Source organism: Equus quagga, chromosome 10 (genome assembly GCF_021613505.1).
Source record: "Equus quagga isolate Etosha38 chromosome 10, UCLA_HA_Equagga_1.0, whole genome shotgun sequence".
Classification (NCBI taxonomy): Eukaryota; Metazoa; Chordata; class Mammalia; order Perissodactyla; family Equidae; genus Equus; species Equus quagga.
Window position 1 is genome coordinate 106,275,048 of NC_060276.1, and position 16,933 is coordinate 106,291,980.

A 16,933-nucleotide genomic window follows, 5' to 3' on the forward strand; every position below is an offset into this window, starting at 1 on the left:
AGTCAAAACCTCTTATCTCTCTCTTCCCACTGGTTGAATGAATGTAGAGTTGCTTCTTGCCACAGAAATTGTAAAATGTTATCAGAAAATATCTTGAAATTATCTTTCCAAAACATTTTCTGCTTTGAATAATCCAAATTTCCAAATTTCTATTCCTATATTATTCTGTCATCTTTAATTGTTTCCTATTGCTTTCTTCCTCAGAAACTAACAACTAGTTAAAGGTAGGTTAACCACAGTCTATCCTCTGTAGCCATTATCTTCTCTCATTTTTTGTCTTTTTATTAATTTACTAAATATCTTGAGTGTCATTAAAATTTATCTTGTGTCTCACTGTTTCAATTTTCTGCAATATCTGATCTGCTTTTTACTGCTTTCAGCATGGTTTAATTTCTATTTCCATGTTCTTAGTTTTACAGACTGTTTTCTGAGATCATTTTATGCTCAATTTATAGTGGTCTTATTGTCTTTATAGTATGGTATTCTATTTTAATGCAAACAGTGTTCTTTTGATTCTTATTGAGAACATTAAATAGATGTTCTTTTTTGTTTGAGGAAGATTAGCCCTGAGCTAACATCTGCCGCTAATCCTCCTCTTTTTGCTGAGAAAGACTGGCCCTGAGCTAACATCTGTGCCCATCTTCCTCCATTTTATATGTGGGGACGCCATTTCATACATGTAGGTCTGTGCGCAGGATCCAAGCTGGTGAACCCTGGGCCACTGAAGCAGAGCATGTGAACTTAACTGCCACACCACCAGGATGGCCCCTCAAGAGATGTTCTTAATAAACTTACTTCATGGGAAAGGATTTTCTTCTACTATATGAGAAGATACTTTCTCTTTTCTTTCCCATTTTTTTTTCTTTACTCATACTTAAATAGAGATCTATTTCAGGAAAAGACACACCTCACAACTTTCCTGAGCTATCTCAGTTTACCCAGGTGATGAAGAGCACTCTGATGCTTCTATTGCCTGTGGAATTCCTATGATATAGCAGATTTTCCCAAGTGATAAGCTGTCCTTCCTCTCAACAACTGCCTCCTCTACCCTCCAGACAAAATAAAAATATAGGGATTGGGTCTGGGCTGGGACAGTTGATATTCTAGGGCATAGCTCAACCTACTGTCATCTCTACTCAGTTGTATGAGTACACATATTCAAGTATCATAGAAACAAGGAGAATGTGCAAATTAATTTACAATTTGATTCTAGACAAGTTCTAACAAAACTCAGGATTTTTATTTTCTATTGCATATAAAAAAACTGGAAAGAAGGTCATCAGATTATACACAATCGTAGTTGGAAGATATTAATATCTTCATTTTACTTATTAAGACAAAGTCTCGCACAAATATCGAATCATTATGTTGTACACTTGAAACTAATATAGTGTTATATATCAATCATATCTCAATAAAAATTAACAAAAATTAAATTGTTAAATTTTACCTGGAATAAAAATAGAACAAAATCTCAAAAAAAGTTAAATCACTTGACAAAGGTCACTGACACAGAAAGTGGTAGAATTAGGATTCAGACATAGTTCTTTAGACTCAAAGTGATTTCTTCACTACCAGAAATCTGGAAAGATACTTTTTTGAAAATTTTGGTTTAAAGAAAGTATTCCAGCATCATATACCAAGTGGTACAGTATACTGTTTTATTATTTTTTAAAAATAATTCTTATTGTGAGAAAAGTAACTCAAGTATACCACCTTCTAGTGAAGGCTGGACCATCTTTGCATACAAAGGCCAGGAAGGGAAGTGGAACGATAACATGAAAATATAAGTGCTTTCTGAGCTGAACTGATTGGTGAATGTCATCCACTGTCTTGATCATCATCAGATAGGATCTTTAAATTCTCACTAGCTGGAATGCGTAATTGCCAAAGTAAATGTATTGTATTCATTTCTAAACTTCAATGTTATTTATGCTATCACTCATTTCTAATAGAGGTGAAGAAGTTATTAGTACAGATAAGCATCAACCAAGAAAAGAATTTACAAAGAAAAGCAGCGACTGTTCATTAACAAGAAAGGAAATGCCTTTCTACAAAGTATAATGTACTCATACTTCATTTCCGGTAATAAAATAAAATCTCTGCAAAGTCATCAATTGATTCAACACATATTGCCAAATTAAAATTTGAAGGTTATTTGGTGAGTACAGAAACAGAGCAAAGGCAGTTTGATTATTTTATGAACTATTTCTCCCAAATGACGATAGAGGTGAATTACTCCTGTTATATAACCAAATACTTTTCTCTGATCTCTTTTTGTCACAGGTGAACACTGAAAAATTCTGATTTCAAATTCTCTTTTCTCTAGACTATTATATTCCAACCTTGCTATATACTACAATCTTAAAATAGTGTATCATATTTTTCTATTATACAATAGAATGTTTATAACTAATATAACCTGTTCTTTTTGATTCTTTTGTACTTTTCCATGAAATTATACAGGATTCACTTTTTTTATAGGCTGTAGCTTTTTATTTAATTACTAGCTAAACAGAGAAATAGTTTTCCAATGAAGATGAAAATAAATCCAAGTACACTTACCACATGAAGAATTTTATTCTCTGTTTCATATACAGTACAATCCTGGGGGAAAAAAAAGAAACATACATTAGTTTAAAAAAAAATCCTTTTAAAATATTTTCTTAGGAATTGTACTACCATTTGAAAAAAAGTCTTGACAATTAAAGCAAAAACAGCAAAAAGAATGGGAAAAAAATCTAGAATGCCACGGCTGACCCTATGGCCAAGTGGTTAAGATCGCACACTCCACTTTGGCAGTCCAGGGTTTCTCCAGTTCAGATCCTAGGCGCAGATCTAGCACCCCTCATCAAGCCATGTTGAGGTGGTGTCCTACATAGCAGAGTAAGAAGGACCTACAACTTCAATATACAACTATGTACTGGGGGGCTTTGGGGAGAAGGAAGAAAAAAAAAGAGAGAAGACTGGCAACAGATGTTAGCTCAGGTGCCAGTCTTTATTAAAAAAATCTGGAATGCCATATATAGGGATATTCTTACTTTTGCTTAACTGTATTTTCTAATTTTACTAATTTTAAACACACAGAATAAAGGAAAATATACATCAAACAGATGTAAAAACAAATATTAGAAAAACTATTGTAACCATTCCCTATCTAAACTTTTACATGTGATAAATGCATTTTGTTGAAATATTTCCAACATTTCAAATACTAATTTATTATAGATTAGAACATTAAGAAAAACAATATTTATTTCAACAGTCATATCAAAATCTCAAAAAGTTTCATATTTTCAAGTATTGCAAGCTATAAACTATGCTATATATTACGCATTTAAAATTGAGACATGCTACTAATAAACACTAAGTTTACACTTGCCTAAATTTGAGTCCCTGAAATTATAAAAAAAATTAAAAAATCTCCATTGTCTTTTTACCTGCAACGGCTAGACTTACAAGAAGCAGTAATATAGCAAAATGATCTTTGCTTAGAAATTTTGTGTTGTCGTGGCTCTGTTTCCTCAAAGAATTTATAAAATGGATATAACATTAGTAGTACCTAATAAGGGTGTTAAGATTAAATGAGAAAATGAGATAAATGGCTTAGTACAGCATCTGGCATACAGTAAATGATAGATACATGTAACTATGAATTGTTCTGTAACATTATTTAAAAATTTTAAGCTAATTACTTTTACTTCAAAATATAAAGTTAATTATTATTTAGCTATCTAATTTTGAAAAAATATTCATATTCCACAGTACTGCACATTTCAAGGAAGGATAGTCCATTTCATTTTGTTCCCTGAATTTTAACAAAAAGGAATCTTATTCAACATAGTTTTTGATAATGCCATTTTATCACTATATCTTGTCAGAAGTACATATTCTTATCAGGGGCCAAATTTTTAAAGCTAAATTTAGGTCTCATCCCATTTCACAAACTAGGAATACTTAAGCATTGGACCTTGCCATTCTGAAGGGTTCCTGTGCCAAAGGAGAAATTTGTTACAAATATAGTCATATCTATGTCTATATACTTACATAAAGTCAACTCTTACTAATCAAGTATGAATTATGTGTACAGAGGAGCCAAAGTGTAGACAAAACATTTATATTTGGAAAGTGCATTTGTACTTACATCTGAATTTGGAAGAGTCCAATTTTAGAGAATAATTTCAAACACACTAATACTGGGAAGAGATGATTTGGGAAAAGCTGGGAAGTTGCCCAGCTTCCTCATGTTGCCTCAACAGCTTACTTCAGCTGGAATGGAACCAAGTTTCATTATTTACCTACCTTCCCAGAATCAGAGAATATGATTAAATGTCCAAACTTTCAAAAAGATTCTCCTCCAGGAAAAAAGTAAATATAATCTACATGTATATCCTGCTAGTGATACAATAATCACACAGAGAGTAACTATTTCAAATCTCTTTAAAATATAATACTTTATTTGCACATTCCTGGCGGGGTATAACAAAAAGAACTGTTAAATAAAACCTTATAATATTTTCAGTCATTATATTGGCTGCTGACAGTACTGTTGTTATTCTGTTATTGTTTTGTTGAAACTGTTGTGTGTATTTTACAGAAAGAAACAACGGAACCATTATGTGATACTATCATTTTATCACTCTTGGTATCATTGATAAGTAATTTTAGCATGGGAGAAAGCACATACATATATAAGAAGTAAAAACCCTAGAGTTTATATATTATGCATGTAAATGTATGTATAATTTCTTAGCTCTGTCCACTGAAAAGGCATAGAAACAATGATCAACCTAGTAATAAATGAACTCCTCACAGTTAGTAGTCTTCAAATACCATTTCCTAGGCCTTCCTGGAAAATGGCTGATTCTAGATCAGGGATAGGAAAGGTACATGATGAGCTTGGATTATACTGTGACTCAAGATAGAAAGAAGCTATTAAAGACTAAGAGGATTGTGTCAGTAGTACTCAGAAGTCAACACAATGAGATTCTCACAGGCAAGATGGAGCAACTTGAGCATCTAAAAGGATAATAACAACAATAGATGTAAACAGTAAATATTATTAAATATTAAATATATTAATATGTTTGATGCTAGATTATAAACATACTAAATATACCCAAATATATTTACTAACAGTTCAATAATATTGAATATATTAAACTAATTGGACAATGTATAATAAATGTACTTTTTCTCCTGATTCAGCAAATATTAATCAACTGTGCTAGGGCTACAAAGATGAATAAAACATGGCCCCTGACTTAGAGAAGCACAGTTTAAGGAGATAGGCATTCACACAAATAAGTTAAAATACATAGAATTTCAAAGTCTTCACAGTTTTAAGTTGCAATAACTTCAGAAGTGTAAATGTCACAAAATTACACAAATCAACAAGTGAAGTCAATTATTTATATTTTTTAAATATTAATCTATTTCTTATTAAAATTCAACATGACCACTGTGTTGTGCCATACACTGCTTAAGTCAAATTTCAAACTCTGTAAAAACTTTCACCAGCTGCTGCTCCTCAGTGACTAAAAGGATTACATTTGTAATCCTAGCCTTCAGATTATTCAGCGAATGAAGTACTGACACATCCTTGAGAATCTGACATGACCCCACAAGACAAAGTCTAAGGGAGATATATCAGGTGACTGAAGCAGCTGAATTTTTCCAGTGGTCTAAAAAATTGTCACATACAAATAATAAAATTAAAACCTTACTATTTGAAATAAACAAAACTAAATGATCATAAAAGAAACTGAAGTAATTAATTTTTCAAATGATGTTTATGTAAGTTTGTAGCATATTTATACACGTGAAGTTATTAAAGCATAAATCCACACTAAGACTTTTGGGACACCCTTACTTACTATAATGAAGGCAGGATCATGGGGCTGGGGGGAACAGGGTAGGAAACAACTACCTCTGCCTTTAAAAAAAATCAAGAAAGGAGGCTTTTAATTGGATCTTGGAAAAAGTAGGTCTTTAGGCAAAGAAAATAAAGGCTTTACTGCAAAAGCAATGAAACTACACTCAAACACAGTGAAGCTACTGCCGTAATTTTCAGATTTTGGTTCTGTATGTATGTAAGAGTCACTTGGAGAGTGGGTTAAAATGCAGATTCTCAGGTTTACTCCCAGAAATACAGTTTCAGTAGATGTGGACTGGAGGCCCCCAAGATGATTTTGATAAAGAAGGTACTTTGAGAAACACAATCCATTTTATAGGATATCACATAACAGAAGAATGCCAAATCAAATCAAACCACAATGATCAAATACATAGAATCCATAAAACAGTAAACTAATTTAAAAATAGTATCTACTGGCTAACTCTAAACAGTTCTCAGCTCTTCAGAGCTGTGTTTTGGTTACATGTTCCCCCAATTTATTGATTGCTTTTTTCTTTTTTCCCTCCTAGTAAACTTATTTTTTTTTCTTAATAGCTTACTACTTTGAATAACTGCTTCTACTTGTTCGTATCTCTACCTTCTTTTGGCCAAATCAGCCTGTTCATTATTGAAAGCCAAAAGCTTTCACAAAGGGCAAGTAACAGCATAATAAAAACAAAACAGAACGACACAAAAAGTGCCTATTAACCTGCTACTTTATATTGAGGAGACGAATAGAAATTAAATAAATATGTTCTATTTAGTTGAGCTATAATTTTATAGAGTTCATTTTATCATGCTAAATATTTAAATAGCCCTAGGTACTTTGGGGTATTCATTTTACTACTAAGTTATTTTATTTCCATCAAAATGTGATTTTAAAATATTTTCTTCTCAAGTGTGGGTTTTATTAACACTTTAGGGCCAAATCTTTTCCCAAAAGATCAAACCCCAATTTTTAAAAAGAAAATGGCACTGAATATGGAGAAAGCTACATTTTATGAACCTATTCAATCTCTGGAAAGGTACACCTCTGACGTTCGAGTTTTTAGGTTAGGATTAAATTTAGGTTTTTAAAATTGGATTTAGAGTTATGCCACTATACACTCCCAGGAATTCTTGTCAGTAGCTCATGCCGTCTTTTACTGTACATGCAAAATAACACTTGCATCTCTTCTTTATCCTTTTCCAAATATTGCTTCTACAAACCATGTGATGCATATTTAAATGCACCAAATTCCATAAAAACGAGGAGTGTTTCTTCAATTTTGATCACTTTCTTCTTAGAAAAGTACGCACAGAATCAGCCTCCCACAGATGAGCTATGTGCCCACACAGGATCATAATCAAGTTATCCTTTCTGTGAAACAATGATGCAATTCCAATACTGAGCAGAATACATAGAAAAATTTCTATGTATACTTCAAAATTTCTCTTTAGTAGCTCATGCTGTCTTTTACTGTACATGCAAAACAACACTTGCATCTCTTCTTTATCCTTTTCATATAATGCTCCATACTTGATCAACAAGTTTTAAGCACCAGGGGGTCAGAATGCTCAGTACAAGTAAAATTTCTCATCAACTGTGTAGTATATATAGTCATAAGAATAATACACAGTTCATTAATATTGAATAAATAAAGAGAGTGAAGAGAAATAGTGTATGTATCTAATTCTATATACGATTATATTTCAAGGAACTTTATAGTTACAAATGCTATAAATTTTCATCTGTCTCTTTTTAGTGTAATTATAGTATATTTGTACAAATAATATAAAAAATGTTGTTCTGCTTACAAGTAGTATTTAAATGATCCATCTATGCAAACCTTTGATAACGGTACCTTTATACCATTATCTTTAATAATAGAATAATAGAACACTTTAAATATTCTATTATTAAGCTATCAAAACATCTTCATATGCTTAAGTGATTAATTCACTTAATGAATTAGTCTTATACTCCTACTCATTCATTCACTCATTTATTTACTCAAGCCACAATTCCATTTACCAAGAAGGATTTTTTTTGGGCATATTCTAAATACAATTCACTGTCAGGCGCAATAAGGTGATCAAAGATACATTAAACCTGGTTGTTGGCCATTATCATTATTTAGTGGAAGAGAAAACATTCAAATAATAATACAAGGTGGACAAGATAAATGCTAACAGAAGATCTCATAAAAAGGGAGATAACTTCTGACTTGTTAACTCTGGAATGACCTTCTGGAGGAGATATGTTAGCTGGCCTTAAAATAGCTTTTAAATCTGGAAACTGGGGGTTCACACGGCAAGACCATTTCAGATTGTGCAAACACACTGAACAAAGGCACAATCAGGAGTAAGCAGATCAATTTGGCTAGAGTATAAGATACGTAGGGTGAATGCAGTAGAAAAGAAAGCCTAGAAAATAATATGGATCATATTGTAGAAAGCTACCAATGCTAGGCTGGAGAAATCTTTTTGGTTTTAAAAGGAATAAAATTTGTTTTTTTCTAGAACAATCTATTTTGAAGCCCCATTCCTCTAGGGTAGCAAAAACTTAACTCAGTCAATTGACAATTTCTTGTTACTTTCCCTTGGGAGAGGCTGAAGTCAGGATAGCTTACCTCATGCCATAGTTGGTGTTAAACAGCAATGTGAATGGTGAGTGTGTGTGCTGGCAGTGAGTGGGTGGGAGTGGAGTTCAAACTCTCTGGTCTGGCTAACAACTCCCATAGCCACCTCTTGTTCCTTTTCTCATGGTTCTTTTCCTCTTGTTCCTTTCCTTTAGTTACAAGAGTAACTTTGGTGTCAGGTCTCAGGGAATCTCTGCAAAGCTATGTATCTCCCTAAAGTAGACATTTCATCTCTAGGGAAAATGGAGGAGTGCACACTTTACTCTGATACAACGGAGTGCTCACAGATGTGTGAGTATGAGAGGTATGTGATCCAATGTATGTTTTATGAAAATGATGAGGAAGAAGTTGTGGATTTGGAAGGGAGAAAAACTGGAGGCATGGAGATCAGTCAGAACACTCTTTCAATAGAAAATGTGATACGTAATCAGGGCTTGAACTGAGATTATGATGGTGGGAAGGGAGATGAGGAGAGGGGGATGACGTACATGTAGCCAAGAATGAGAGAACTGGTTGACTGATTCATTAGATACAGAGAATAATGAGGAGGAGAACATCAAACATTACTCCAGGGGTTCAAGTCTGAGCAGACAGATGAATGACATAGTAGAGAGGGCAGGAGGTAAGAATTTGGGGAGAACAATATAATATTTTGGTTATGTGAAACTAGAAGTGGCTGAGAGACAGGACATATTATACAAAGCTGTCCAGCAAGCAGCTCAAAACGCTGAATTAGATCTAAAATAGTGACCAGTCTAGGAGATATTTACATTGAAGTGATAGTTAAAGGTACAAGAGAAAAACAACAACAAATTTGTCAAAAAAGATTATGTATAGTGAGAAGATAGGTGAGGACAGAAGCTCAGACAATGCTTATGTTTAGGAGCCAGATGGAGGAAGAGTTAGTTGCTTGGCCAGGAGTAAATAGAGAAAGTGGTGTTACAGAAACATATCTAATAAAACTTATATCAACAACAGTCATAATAACATGTTCTATGTCTGCGCTACCTAATTCAATAGTCATTAGACACATGTGGCTATTGAAGACGTAAAATGTGGCTAGTGCAAATGAGGAACTGAATTTGTAATTTTACTTAATTTAAATTTACATTTCAATTGCCACATGCAGCTAGTGGTAACCATGTTAGACAGCAGCACAGGTCTAGAGAAATCTAGTATAGTCAATCCAACCGTTACAAAACAGAAAGGCAATTAACTAGAATTTCAAACAAATAATAGTAAAAGCAATATCTGGGAAGAAAACATGAAGGGATTTAATTCCCGGTTATTAACCAGATGCTGCACTTTTTTTTTTCCTTCAGCAAAGAGCAGATTCCAGACTATGATGACATCTACAGTAGCAACACAGTATAATGAAACCAATACTCTCTGTAGGATAATATATGGAAAAAAGCCATGAAAAGGAACTCAAAAGTACCCATCACATACTTTTGTGGGCAGAGAGAAAGCAGTGCCAGGGATAAAAGATTTGCAATGGATGGAAGATAAAAGCCCAAACTAAATTTAGATTCATCAAAGACGGAGAGCTGACTGAGGATCCTGAGAATGGAGGAGAACGTCCATGGTGAATAGGCACAGGCGTTCTTGCTGACGTGTTATCAAAACGCCATTGTTTAACTCTAATTTCAGATATATAAACGTCCTTGGTAAACAAGGCAGAGGTATAATCACCCCACGAGTGCCTCCTTGGCAATCCCTTCACCATTTTGACTGGCCCAATGACCACAAACTTGTTAGTGTTCCTGTGGTTGTTTTGGGATTGAAAAGAGGAAGGTTCACGAAGGATGGCATCTATTAAAATTTTAAAACGATCAATTTTTAAATGAACTGGCTAAGATTTTCATTAGGTTAAATAAGGTCACAAGATGTAACATAAAAAGAGCAATAAACAAAGGATGGAAGGAGAATGTGAGTGGGCATGACTGTAGTGGCTGTCTAGTCTTTCTGTCAGTGAACATAGCCATAGTCTTCTACACTTTGCATCGAATTCTTCTTCAAAATTCTGCTTCAGTTCCCCCCAGGAGGTCATCTAAAATGAAGCCCCATTTGGCTCCAATCATTCTAGTCTTTCAGTTGACAATGAGAGACTAATGTTCCAATAGTTGAATGAGTGTGGAAACTAATCTTTTAGCATATAGAGACTTGGGGTGCAGGCAGAAGTGAAGCTGACTGTTTTTTTCAGCATCCAAACGGCTCTCTAACAAATCCAAAAACCACTGAGGCTTTTCAAGATTGAAGTGTCAAAAGGGATAAAAACTAAAAATGTCAAGTCAAGATACCAATGACCAGAAATCTCCTTAAGGTAAGACTGTGATCTCTGTAACTTCAATAACTTAGTTTTGACAATCTGAAGAGGCAATGAGCTAACTCCCACTATGAACTAAGTTTGTTTATTCTGCAAGTCTTGGGTCAAGACCTTAATGGTTCTGAACGGCCTATAGGATTACTACTAACTGTACATATTTTATGTTTACCTATTTGTTAGTCTTAGTCTCTACCATTAGATGGTCAATATTTTCAAAGAAGGAACCCTATATTCAATTGCACTGTCTCTTTAATTTCTCAAGGTGCTCTGTATACTCTATAATCTGATTTTATCAGCTATGATTATTTTATTCCATTGATTCTCTATTTTCACATTCTATAATAAACATTTTACATTGGTTCTATAGGTTAGGTATACAAAAGGAACTTTTAAAGCCATATTTCTTAAAACAAAATTTCTAATTGCCAAACAAACTAGTACAGTACATTTAGTTTCTTCACACTTATTTTGTACAAAAATAGACTGAGTTTCACAGTTTTAAAATCATTTTAAACATGAGTTTGATTTTAAACTTTAATCTGCATGATCTCAGCAGATATTTTCAACAAAAGTAATTGGGCCTTTCTCTGCATGAAGATTCATATTATGTAAAAGATATCAAGAATTTTATATTCATACAATGAAGCTAACATTTCTTTGTAATAAAGAGCCTCTCTAGTTTCCAGATATTCAAGTTACTTATTATAATGACCATCTAACATACCACAAGGGAAAGAAAATCTATAGAGTTTAAGTGATGGGAGACAAGTTTTCCCTTGTGACAAATTCAACTAGAGTTCAAGCAAAGATAAACACCACATCCCATTAAAAATAAAAATTATAAATTAAACATTAATTCTTCAATTCAAGATCATCCACTTGGCTGCCAGAAAATAAGTGGAAGTTATGTTATATTTGAAACAAATTCCAAGTATTAATTTAAAAAATTTCTTAGCCTATATAGCTTTGCTCTTTTTATCTATTTAGATTGCATTTTCTTAGACAAAATGTAACCATTTATATACAGTAACTGTGTGCAATATTTGAAAAAATGCCATTTATACCCAAGCACTCAATAAATATTTTTAGATCACTGATGATAAGATATTTAAATCCTAATAAATACCAAATTGCCCAAGTAATAGTACTAGCTTAAATCTAGGCTTAATTTGGTACACTTTCAAAAGAGATACTACGCAGAATCAGTACCCATTTAGGGTTTCCTAGTAGTAACACTGAGTGATTATAAGGCAGAATTTGATGCTCTGAAAAAATTCAAGAAGTCTTCCCCCTCCCAGCAAACCTACCACCCATATTCCAGTAGATTATACTTAAAATACTAAGGGAGATGCACACGCATACAAATACAGTATTGAGGAGAGAGAAGCAGCTCTTCAAACTCAACCTTTATCAAGCTGTTTTTGTGATATTTAAAATTTTTCCCCATAATTTTGTTTCCTTATATTCAAATAAACAATGTTGTCCTTAAAATTCTAGTACAATGATATACTGAAATTCCTTATAGATTCATTGCTGTGGCAGATTTGTATTATGATTTCTAAATATACACTTCCTTGTTTTAAGGGAAAAGTAAACTTCCTTGAGCCACTGAAGTCAGCCATGGATATGTGACTTATTTTCACCAACGAAATGTGAAAAATTATGTCTCATTTCCTTGTAGAAACTTTAAGAACCAGTGCATAGTTCACCATGCTCTCTTTTCTTCCCCCCTGCCACGATGACCAGCAGTGTTCAAGAAGAGGCTACTCTGGGCTTTGAAGTAAGAGGATGTGGAGTAGAGCTATAGCAACTCAGGACGGACATGGAACATGAGCACTGGACATGAGTATTATTAAAAGCCACTAACATTTTCAGGTTGTTTGTTATTGCAGCATAATCCAGCTTACCTTGACTGACACAATCCTCCACCAAATACAACGGGAAAACACACATGCAAATGAAGACCTAACTAATGCAGAGCTGAATGCAAGAACTATTCCATGAATTTTACATGCTGTACCTCTTCATTTCAGGAAATATGAGTGCTATTTTTCAGAGATGCTATGTCATTCCTCACACATTGTAGTTCACAAGCAACCTCCCATTACATTCGGCTACTTTCATGCAAATCTAGTCTTTTCCCATCTTGTATTTATAGATAATTTTTGCCTCATGTTCTAAGTCTGATTCATGCTCACTAGTCCTAATTACCTAATTCTGACCAATTCTTCAACCTGCCACTCTCAGCTATAATTTCAATCCATTATTTCACTTACGTTAGGACCTAATTTCATATGAATTACCTATCAGATGTTGGTGGTCATTCTGACCCAACCCAAGAGGCCTGGGTTATTAAAAACTACTTTGGTCATTTCTAAATGCCTTAGAAAATCAGTGCATATAACTAATAGCTCTGTATTTTTTTGGTTTGTTGCTTTCATCTTATGTCGGTATGAAAATCTATGTCATAGAGTTTTGTAATAATTCAATGATATAATCCATGTAAGGCATAATATGATTTATAATAATGCTAAAAACGTTGTTATTATTCCTTGTTGTTTTAACAACTCTAGTTCCTGCCCCTGTCTGTTGATACCACATTACTTTCTAGCTCTGGTTCTCCCCTTATTACAAATGCACAATGACCATTTTCATTAACAACTTATATTTGATGTTTCAAAGAGTAAGTCTAATCCTATTGGATACGCATTTGCAGCACAAATGGACTATGAACAACTGATTAACTACAGTTTTAAGTTCAAAACTTTAACTAGCCTCCTTTATAAAAATGCAGGCTCTGGGCTGATATCAGCTGTAAATAGTTGAATCTCCTGATCCACAGTTCTCAATCATTCGCCCTGTGGTGAAGTCTGAGGAATCTGCATTTTTAACAAGCTTCCACAGGTGAATCATGGTCCAGGGACCACTCCTCTTTGGGAAACAATGTTCTTGATCAAATATATTTTCTTTCCACCTCACACTCATCTCACACTAAAACCAGTAAAGTGTGAGTACACCACAGTGGTTATCAACTTTGGCTCCATATTAGAATGAATTGATGCATCATTTAAAAAATACTGACATCAAGCCCCACCACAGAGAGTCTAATTTAATAGGTCTTGGATGGGGTGCAGATATCAGCGTTTTTAAAAAGCTCTTTATTTGATTCTAAGGTGAAGACAAACTTGAGGAGCAATGAGCAGAAAGTATTACAAACTATGCCAAAGCACCTGGATATAAGTCATGGCCATGTCACTTATTGATTATGTCACTTTCCTTCTCTGAAATTCCATTTACTCACTTATAAAATTCAGATAATGACATCTGGTCTACTTACTTCATCTGATTATTGTGAGGAACAAATCTGATAAAATGTTGTAAAAGCACTCTGCCACCCTCAAAATAGTAATGATATTATCGCCTGCCTATTAAACTTCATATAGTCCTTTGTTTCCTGCCAATAATTTTCAAACGTCGTAAGGAATAAGGTTTATCCAGATGATATGGTTTGAGGGAGGGGTTACAGAGGTGAAAGAAAGAGCCCAGGGCAAAACACATTTCAATTCCGAAAGGCAGTTCAGAATCCTCCTGGGGGGACAGGGCAGGGGAACATTTGTGTAGATAGTTTAATGAGAAGTACAGGAAGCCTAGTGACATATTTAGTGGGGTGAGGAGGGCTGTGGCAAAGAGTGAGACATTAAATAGGAAATTAATAGTTATGGTATTAATAACTGCTGAATAGCGTTAGGGTAGACATTTGAAAAGGCATTAAAAAACTTTGGGGATAGCACTTAAAGAGGAGCAAGATACACAAGAAAATATTTACAGAACCAGAACCAATAAAGGTACCTAATGGAACTTTAGATTTTTCCTCCTTAGGTACTTTAATAACTCCCACTCTGGCATTGCATAGTCCAATAGTGTTATATATTCCTTTATGCCCTATAGGTTTCCAAATTTGACATCAGATCAAAATTAGAATTTTTAAGCTACAAAAGCATTCTAAATGATACTCAGAAACGCACACATGGATTTATCTGGAGAGAGGGGGAAGCAGACTGGACAGTAATGAGAACCTTTTCTAGCTCCAAAAGCAACCTTCTCTGAGCCTCTTGTCCTCTCCACAGTAACTCCTTTCCCTTCTTCTTCTCACTTCACCAGCTCATTACTCGTTTCACGGAGGAGACTGGTGCTATCACCACTGTTTCCTCCCAACTCATCTCCCTGGAGTTGCAAGGATTAATAGAAGGAATAGGAAGAAGTAGCTTTAAAGTTTAAAGGACTAATTTTGTATTTGTAATAAACATGATATACCTGGATTTCATCAACTTTGAAAAATCAGTATTTTCTGTTTAGTTCTCTTTTAGGTCTTCATCAGCATCAGAGTGAGTTACAGCTGCTTAATTTAAAATCCTGTAACCATTTTTTGGGTGAAATTTTAAGGGGAAAATGAAGCCTTTCATTCTTTCAACAAACATTTATTTGCCAGGCACTGGAGACACCAAGGTATATGAGGCAGCCACTTGATTTCACTAAGTCTCCTACAGCAAATCTTTTCTTAAATAGATTGGTATTAGTTTTGGCTTGATTCTTTAAAAAGAATAATCATAGTACATTACAAATGGTAGCATCTCCAGGACTCTCTTCCGAAGTTTATTTTATCACCTATAAGGATTAAGAATCACCTAACTCATCTTTCCACATCTGTTTCCATATATCTCATATAGTAATAATGGTAAAAGTTCTCTCTCTTTAGAGTCTTTGTGAGAAAATTTTAAAAGCCTCTTGGTGAACTGCATAATGAGACAATATGACAAAAATACAGTAATTCAGAGAGTAGTAAGACAATGAAAGTACATTACATAAATAAACAATAAAACTTTAAGCAAAGGATGTGGTACAATTGTAAAGATGAGCATGTACATACTGTACAACCCAGCAATTACCCTCCTATGTATATATTTAAATGTAGGTATATATCCAAATGTTCATGGTCAGGAGAACAGATAAACATAGTGGAGTATATACACACAATTGAGTACTATATGAAGTGAAAGTGAATGAACTACAATGATTGAACAAAACATGAATAAATTCAGAAATACAATATGAAGTGAAAAAAGTAATATGCAGAGTGATATTATTTTTATAAAGCTCAAAGACAAGCATAATTAAATGAGAGGTTTAGAAAAGTATATAAAAACTATTTTAAGGGGCTGGCCCCATGGCTAAGTGGTTAAGTTCGCTTGTTCTGCTTGGGTGGCCCAGGGTTTCGCTGGTTCGGATCCTGGGCGCGGACATGGCACCACTCATCAAGCCATGCTGGGGCGGCATCCCACATGCCACAACTAGAAGGACCCACAGCTAAAATATACAACTATGTACTAGGGGGGCTTGGGGAGAAAAAGCAGGAAAAAAAACCTATTTTAAGAAAAAGAAAAGAAATAATAAACATCCTAAGACGTAGAGTGATGAGATGAGGGAGAGCACAATTGTAACTAAAACAATAATGGTAATGTCTAGTTATTAAATTAGATGGCAGATTCATGAATATTTGACTTCTTATTATACTTCATAACATAAACGATATGCATTGTTTAATGTAATACACTGACAAAAAAAGATGTCTGAGAAATAGTATCCTGCCATTTGCTACCTAAACAATTTGACTAGTACAGTACACCACACATCTAGTTCTTCTGTTATTACTGGTGGTGGTGATACTATCTACATCTTTATACAGTAAGTTTTTAAGTTTTTGTTCACAAATCAGGCCAGTGTCAGAAAGCTGGAAGAATAATAAATTATTATGTCCCCATGTTGTAAATAGTGATTTCCTAAAGTCTTAGAATGCAGCAATCTCATCACTCTTATTTACCTTTTCATTCTCAGTCTTCAGAAAACTTGTAGCTACCAATAATCATTTTATTTTTTATATCAAGAATGAGGATTTCTCTGTGTATTTATATCTATTCTGACTATAATGCTATATTCTAGGCCTTTGAAGAGATACAGGTATACATATACAACAATCTCAGCTTTGCAAATTGTTTATTTTTGTTTATATTTGTCTTCAGAAAAAAATTTCTC

General features: G+C 33.9%; 1 protein-coding gene across 1 annotated transcript in view; it reads right to left on the reverse strand.

Annotated features, from left to right (window-relative positions):
• Positions 1-16,933, reverse strand: part of CNKSR2 (connector enhancer of kinase suppressor of Ras 2) — a 255,852-nt gene that overhangs the window by 157,501 nt on the left and 81,418 nt on the right. The window contains exon 5 of the mRNA XM_046674057.1: positions 2,566-2,607. Coding sequence (XP_046530013.1) covers positions 2,566-2,607 — 42 coding nt within the window. The remainder of the gene's footprint in view (positions 1-2,565; positions 2,608-16,933) is intronic.